Source organism: Labrus bergylta, chromosome 9 (assembly GCF_963930695.1).
Source record: "Labrus bergylta chromosome 9, fLabBer1.1, whole genome shotgun sequence".
Classification (NCBI taxonomy): domain Eukaryota; kingdom Metazoa; phylum Chordata; class Actinopteri; order Labriformes; family Labridae; genus Labrus; species Labrus bergylta.
The window spans coordinates 10,123,152-10,130,519 of NC_089203.1; the positions used below are offsets into that span (position 1 = coordinate 10,123,152).

The window sequence follows — 7,368 nt, forward strand, 5'->3', positions numbered from 1 at the left end:
GGCGATATGAGGCTACATTATGTGTGTAGCCCACAAAACCACCCTTAGAAGTTGACAGAGTTATATTATATCCTTGTAGAAATTAGAATGAACTTGAATCTCAACGAATATTTGCAGGATACAGTTTAATAGGCTACTAGTATCAGTTAAGTTCAACTTTAAAGGGCTGTGAAAATAATCCCCCCTAGAGTCATTAGCAAATAAACTTGTGCTTTTCTTTTTATGTTTCCCTCATTGTTAAACTCACGACGAGTAGCCTCCTTTAGACACATTCAAAGCCTTTGTAAAGTGTTGCTGAGATTTGGAGTCATTGTGGGTCAGAGGACCCTCCAGCATCTCTAATTCAAGCAGCCAAAAACCGCGACACACTATTTGTGTGATATGTTTAGTCTCTCTGTTCAAGAGGGTGCTGAAGGGGCAACAAAAAACTTTAGCCTAAGGAAAGTCTTTCAGGAGTCTGACAGTGTTTGCATGATCATTGATTAATGAGGACTTGACGCGAAGACGCCACAATAGGAGTGCGTTGTTGGAATTGGTTATCAAAGCGGCGGGGATGTAGGAGGTACACCTCAGCTGCCTGCGACTATCCCTTGCCCGGAACTGGAGGAGTCACCGGCAAAAGATGTCCCAATGTGAGAGGGCCTCCAGAACAGACGAAGGAGGATGAAGACGAGGGGAGAGGGATCGAGAGCGGAAGAGGTGGAATATAATGAAGTTGAGTGGGAAAGGACTGTGCACCGTCTTCTCCAGCACCCTCCTCTTCGTGAGCGCCCTGAGCGAAGTTGTCGTTGGATTAAGATGCGTCTCGTTGGGATCTACAGTGAAAGCGCAGTTCCACCTCGGCGCCGCGGCAGGGGCTTTCTACTCCGGGCTACTTGTGGGAATCGGGCAGGTCCTGCTGGGCTCCGCGCTGCTCTGTTGCAGGGAGAAGCCCGGCTGCAGGAATTTCTTTCTCCTCTGTGTTGTCGTCTCTTTATTGGGAGTGCTCACTGCCTTCTCCGGCGCGGTAGTAGACGGGGACACGGCTTCTCTGGTAGAGAGGAAATATTCTCATTACTGCTTCCACTCAGTTGTTGGAAACCCTGCCTGCGAGAAACTGAGGGAATATCAGCGGACTCTGGTTATCTCCACTGTTCTGAGCACCTTGGAGTGCATTCTTGGGCTCATCAACCTAGTGGTCATCAAAAGCTACAAAAGGGCACAGGTTTCAAGGGGCCGACAGGCTCAGAGACAGCGCGTCGGCGCGATCATCTTCAGTGAGGAGCGGGACTGCGCCTCCACTGATTTCCAGCCTGTGTCTTACATCAACTTGGGTGTTTTTCATGTGTTTGACGAGACAGGTGCAGAGGTGCAGTGCGGGGGACACCCGTCAAGCGAGCTGCCGGGATACTCGCCCACGGACCCAGAACTAAATCACTGCTTCCCTTTCTCCTACCCGCTCCCTGCCGAACTGCCGCCCGCATACGATGACATTTTCCCCGCTGAGGCATGCAACACATAGCAGCTCTGGATTTGCCTCCTGCAGCACTTTCCTCTGCCATGACAATCAATTACTTTTACTCTGCTCTTTTTCTCCAAATCCCCATCAAAACCAGTAAGTTTCACAGGAGGGCGACAGAAAGTGAATTTTAAATGACCGATCCTTCAAATCCAGATGGTTTTCTTAAACCTCTGCGTGGTAGTTCAAATAGTACGCCACCAGTCAGACTGATGTGAGCAGATCAAAGTGATGCTGGCCAAGACAGTGAAGGCAGGTGAAGGTCCAAAAGCAACAGCTTTCGAGTAGCCTGTTATTAAGGCAGAGTTTGTGACTATAACATTTTTACTGGTGAATAAAAAGTGTATTTAACCTCATCAGATGTCTTGCTCCTGTCGATATAGCTTTCCAGGGTTCAACCACCTTTATCTGATTGTTGTGTTTCTGCTAGTAAATCAATATACCTTTACATTTCTCAAACTGTTTCAACCTATCCCAAGATCTACTGACTTTGAGTCTTCAGTGAGAGAAAAGCTTCAACGTTATTGGTTCCAATAATTCCCATAATATAGCAGGATGAGGACCACATTAATGATCAGGCCACACTTACACATTTAAAACATCCATTTGTCTCTCAACATCCAAAGTGAGGGAACAGTTATAACCTCACTGTGACATCATACGTGTAATTATTTCACCTTGCAACTTTCCTGTCAGAGAAGAAAACTACCTGGTTTCCCCTGATGAGTAAAAATAAGTTGGATTGTGAAATCGTTGAAGTTTCCATTTTTGTATCAAAGATAAACATTTTAAAGGGTTATGGTTTATATAACTGCTATAAATAATAATGTGCATTTGGAATATCAGAGTAAGCACAGGGACAGTCTGAGCCTTAATCAGCTTTTTGCTTAAATTACTCAGAAGCAGGACAGGGAATCATGCAAAACCCCTCTAACCCCTTTTATAATTTTACCCGATCATGAAGGTGTGTCCATATAATATTAAAATGTTTAAGATTGGAATTTTGTGTGTGTATGTGTGTGTGTGAAGTTTATGTGTGTGTGTGTGTGTGTGTGTGTGTGTGTGTGTGTGTGTGTGTGTGTGTGTGTGTGTGTGTGTGTGTGTGTGTGCGTGCGCGTGTGTGTGTGTGTGTGCGGTTTCTGTATGTTTGGTCAGTTTTAGTTTTGTTTTGGACATTTTAGAAACATTACAGTAATAATCAGAGTTCAGGAATGATGATGAAAGTTTTTGTTTGTGCTCCTAGGTTGTTGAATAGTTAGCATCTCCTAGAAGAATTGATCTTATTAGGAATTGTAAAGAAGGCAAAACGGCGGTTCAGAGATTTCAGGGGGGCGGGTGAATTTTAGTCACATTTTCTGTCAAATTGGGTAAACTTTAAAATCTTAACAGGTGGTACGTGAGGTCTTTGACCCTCTCTTTAGTAACATAACAAAGAGTAAGATCTTGTACCTCCTCTTTTTATAAAGCATCTTGAGATAACATTTGTTATGAATTGGCGCTATACAAATAAAGATTGACAGGGACTTTTCAGAATTACAGAATGTAAAATTATCTGTTTGCTAAAAAGAGCAAACATGAAGACATTTATTGGATGAAGGAATAAAAGAGAAAAAAAAACATATTGGAAAATTTGATTTTGTGGACCACTTTATGCCATTCTTTACATCAAGATAGTTTGGCAGCAACATAAAATCTACTTATTTATATTCTTTCTTTGATTGAAACATCCCTTTGTTTGCACACTAACATTATATGCTTAAAAAAACAACCTGAAAATCTTCCAGGCAGAGAGAAGGTTCGATTTAGCCAAATTCAAATGTCTGTGTAAATATCTGACGTCTCAAAGTACATTCTTCCACATGAGTGAAGGATCAAGTTTCTAAAATCAATCAATCAATCAATCAATCAATCAATTTTTATTTGTATAGCATCAACTCATAACAAGTGTTATCTCGAGACACTTTACAAAAAGCAGGTAAAAGACCTTACTTATTGCTATGTTACAAAGACCCGGCCTATCCATCATGAGCACTTTAGCAAAGCAGCAAAAGTTACAGTGGGAAGAAAAATCTTCCTTATTAAAAGGCAGAAATCTTCGGCCGGATCCCCGGCTCATGAAACAGCCTTCACAGGCCTAGACTGCGCCGGGCTTGGAAAGGGATAGGGGGAGAGATAAAAGTCACTGCTTTTGAAGTAGTTCATACCCTGCAGACATGACAAATGTATCTCTTCGGTCATTAACAGAATGTCAACTGTTAACAGTAATGAAGACGTAAGATTACACATTAACTCTATAGTCTGTATTTCATCCAGCGGGGGTGGCCTGAGCTGATTCCTTATTTCCAGCAATTCACATTCAAGTTTTTTTCACACATCCCCACTGTGAATCCATGACAGCCAGTGTCTTCTTCTGATAGCCATGTCAAACTGCTACTTGAAAGGAGACAGGGTGAAGTGCCTTGTTACTGGGGGAATTAACATGGTGACTTTTCTGCTCATGTGCTTTCGTTCAAAATCAAAATGACATCATCTGAGATGTTGTCTTCTGCTGTAAAAAGTAAAAAAAATTAGTGTTAATTTAATTGGTGTACTGTCCCTTTAAAGACTTCCCATTACATGCATTCTACAATATAAAATAATCCTGCTACTTCAAACAACTAATAGTCAGTGCACATCTAGAAACAACAAAGACATGTAAGGTTGTAAAGTAGAGCAGTGAACTATCTGTATTCTCCGCAGCCTGTATTTTTCTCTTGTTGGACAGCAGTGCTGCATTAGTCTAATGACAGCCTCCGGCCCTGGTCACACAAAGTAAAAAACGCTGACTTGCATTTCTAAATTCCTCCCTCTGAGGTAGTGGGAGTCTTTGCACAAGTGATTACACTGCAGATATCTGGATGAATGATATACGTGGACAGTACAGTACACGGGGGTTAAGCGGATGAAGCCTTGAGGTGAGATCAAACATTTCTTTGGTGCTTGTTCAGACTCAGTGACACAATTAGCTCTTTAAAAACTATGTTCACTTTTTAAATGCTGAAGCGCTGTTCACACAGATAAAATAAGGGTTGTTCTACTGGCAGGCGCAGGCACAAAGGGCTCAAGCAAACAAACATTGAATACAATTTCTTTCCATTTGAATACATGTCCTAAAGTCTTTCAAGGACATAACTCTGGCTGGTCGAACCTGGGAGGGATCAATCAATACCTAAAAGCCTCTCATCAAACACATAACCAATTACCTGTGTGCTGCATGCTGCCCACAAATTGTCTGGAAAAGCTACACATTTGCTTTTAAAAGCCAACAATCTTTTCAAACAAAATTATAGTGCACTGCTTAGTGCCTACGCTTCCAAGCTATTAGACCCAAAACTCAGATTCTTCTTTGTACCTCCATTAAAGATTCTGATCATCATTACCTTCTACAGAAGCAGCAACCTTTGAGCTTTTGTTATGACTGAATGCACAACTTAAAAAAGGCACCAGAGCAGTGCTTTAAAACCTTAAAGTGGCCAAACAGTGTCTTTAACATGTGTTTGCATTATTTGCAGATTATGAACGAATAACTTGCTGTGCTGAAATCATAACCAAAGCTACTTTAGAATGAGCTAAATTTACTGTGCAGATGTGTTATACCAGTGTGCACTGGTGTGACTGATGGTTAGAAATAGAAAGAAAGTCAGTTACCGATAATGGCAAACCGAGCTGGCACAGAAACAGATCCGTCACACAGACAACTTAGGGAACTCCATTCACTAACACAGATGTGACTGCCTGTGAATTAGTTACAATGCATACCAGATAAACATGTGTTTTACTATTAATAACTATTTTAATGGGGGGAAAAAGTAGTACTTAACTTTTTGGACAAATAATTAACACGTCTCCTTGCTCTTAATAGTTGAAGTTTTTCAGCCAGTCAATTTCAAACTAGAAACCTGCTGGGTATAAGTGAACCCTTGCAGGCCTAAGCTTCAGGGATTGTTGAGCTGTTTCAAGTAACTTTTGGGCAATTTAGATGCAAACATAGATATAATGGTTAAAGATATAATCATGGGAAAACGCAGGCCTGAGATCAGTCTTCTTTACCCTCATTGGTCGAGCGATGTCTAAAACTTGATACTTCACTCTAACACCAACAATGTTAGCTAGCTAACCATTCAGTCTAACACAGTTTAGGCCAACGCCTGATTTAACCTAGCTAACATGGCAACAACATTTACTCTACATGCAATATTAAGAGAAAGTTTAGGGACCTCGGTATTTCATCACTGCTTTTTGCAGATGATGTTTCTGTTTAAGTGAAGAAGTTCAAGTATCTCAGGGTCCTGTTCACAAGTGAGGGGAAAGTGGATTGTGAGGTCCACAGGCGGATCGGTGCAGTATCGACAGTAAATCTGAACTAATCATTTCCTATTCTGTTGGTTTTAAATTATCTTTTATACTTCATAAAAACCAACTTCTCTTTACCTGATGCCTATCATGTCTTTGCCATTAATGTGAAAACAAAAGTGCCATTTGCTGGAAAATATTATTTGCTATAACTAACTTTGGGCTACTTTGTTCATAAACTGAAAAGTACAATTTTAATGGAATTTCTGGGTGCCTCAGATTTTCGTTTAACCTGAAACTCCTCCAAAAGACAAACTGCATTAAGACTCTCTTTATGGAGTCAATTTCCAAGTCCAAGAATAGTTCCTCGACACATCTTAACATTTGAAGTTAAAAGACTTAGTTTATAGAATGCCATGTATAACAATCACCTACTTGTTTTCTTTTGTGACTTTCATCGGTAAGCAGGCCTGAAAAAGTAGAATCACAGTCTTTTTAAATGAAGGGTTCTCAATTCAAGTCAACGAAAATGTAGTTTGCAAAGCGTAAACGAGTGTGTATCAGTCAAGCCAGTAGTAATTTAATGCAAACAGCAAGTATTTCCCTCCAGTGGTCTTAACAGCTTTGTAGAGTTTTAGTGGGCTGGATCCTCTCAGTGGCTTGGAATACAAAATGTGGCAGCGATTCAGTGAAGGGAGAAGGGGAATCCTGGCATCTGCGAGCACAGAGTGAGTCATGCATCAATCAATACCTCCTGCAGTGGCTGTGTTTTCAGGGGAGCCAGATCTAAACTTGCAATAACCTCTTTGGCTTGCTGCCGTCTGCCACTTAGCAGACAACTCCTGGAGCATCACAAGAGGAAAGTGGTGCAGCTGAGGTAAGGTCGCTTTCGTAGGGGAAGATCCAAGTCATTATAAATCTTCAATTTCTTATGCAGCTGCTCTAACCCTGTTATTAGATACATCTCAATCCCCCCCCCCACACCCCGCACTAGACGGAGAGAGGTAGACAGCCAGGCACTGTTGGTTCATACTTCCCATTAAAGTTTAATGTTGAACACACAGCCACTGTGGTCATGGAAGCACAAACTAATGTGTGAGATGAGTGAGTCCATCCAGAATTAAGTTTGGTTAATCTCAGCTCCTGGAACAAGTAGAGGTGTTTGGGCATCTTGATAAAGATGCAAAATAGGAAAAGGGCCTGGGAGGACTATCAAGATATATCATATCCCTTTAAGCCTGGGACTGCCTCAGGATCCCCCACAAGATTGTAAATGGTTAATGGACGTGAGCTTATATATCGCTTTTCTAGTCTTCTGACTACTCAATACACTTTTACACCACAGGTCACACCTACACATTCCCACTTTGATGGCATTGGTTGCTATTTAAAATGACCATCAGAAATGTCTGATCCATTAATACGACGCCCGACGCCCCCGGCCTTCCGGTTGAGAGAAGACCGACTCTAACAGGGACGTTACAGAGACAAAGAGTTCCATTGTGGCCCACACTTGAATAAGATGGACAAAATGATAA

At 41.5% G+C, this 7,368-nt stretch overlaps 1 protein-coding gene across 1 annotated transcript; it reads left to right on the forward strand.

The window, feature by feature from the left end:
- The first annotated feature begins 212 nt into the window (after positions 1 to 212).
- LOC114920321 (transmembrane protein 271-like) lies at positions 213 to 1,854 on the forward strand. Its single transcript, XM_029277447.2, has one exon. It carries the CDS (start codon positions 710 to 712, stop codon positions 1,499 to 1,501), a length of 792 nt encoding a protein of 263 aa, XP_029133280.2. The 5' UTR covers positions 213 to 709; the 3' UTR covers positions 1,502 to 1,854.
- The last annotated feature ends 5,514 nt before the right edge of the window (positions 1,855 to 7,368 follow it).

Coding starts and splice junctions, on each gene's coding strand:
- LOC114920321 (XM_029277447.2), top strand. CDS start 710: ATGAAGTTGAGTGGGAAAGGACTGTGCACCGTCTTCTCCAGCACCCTC.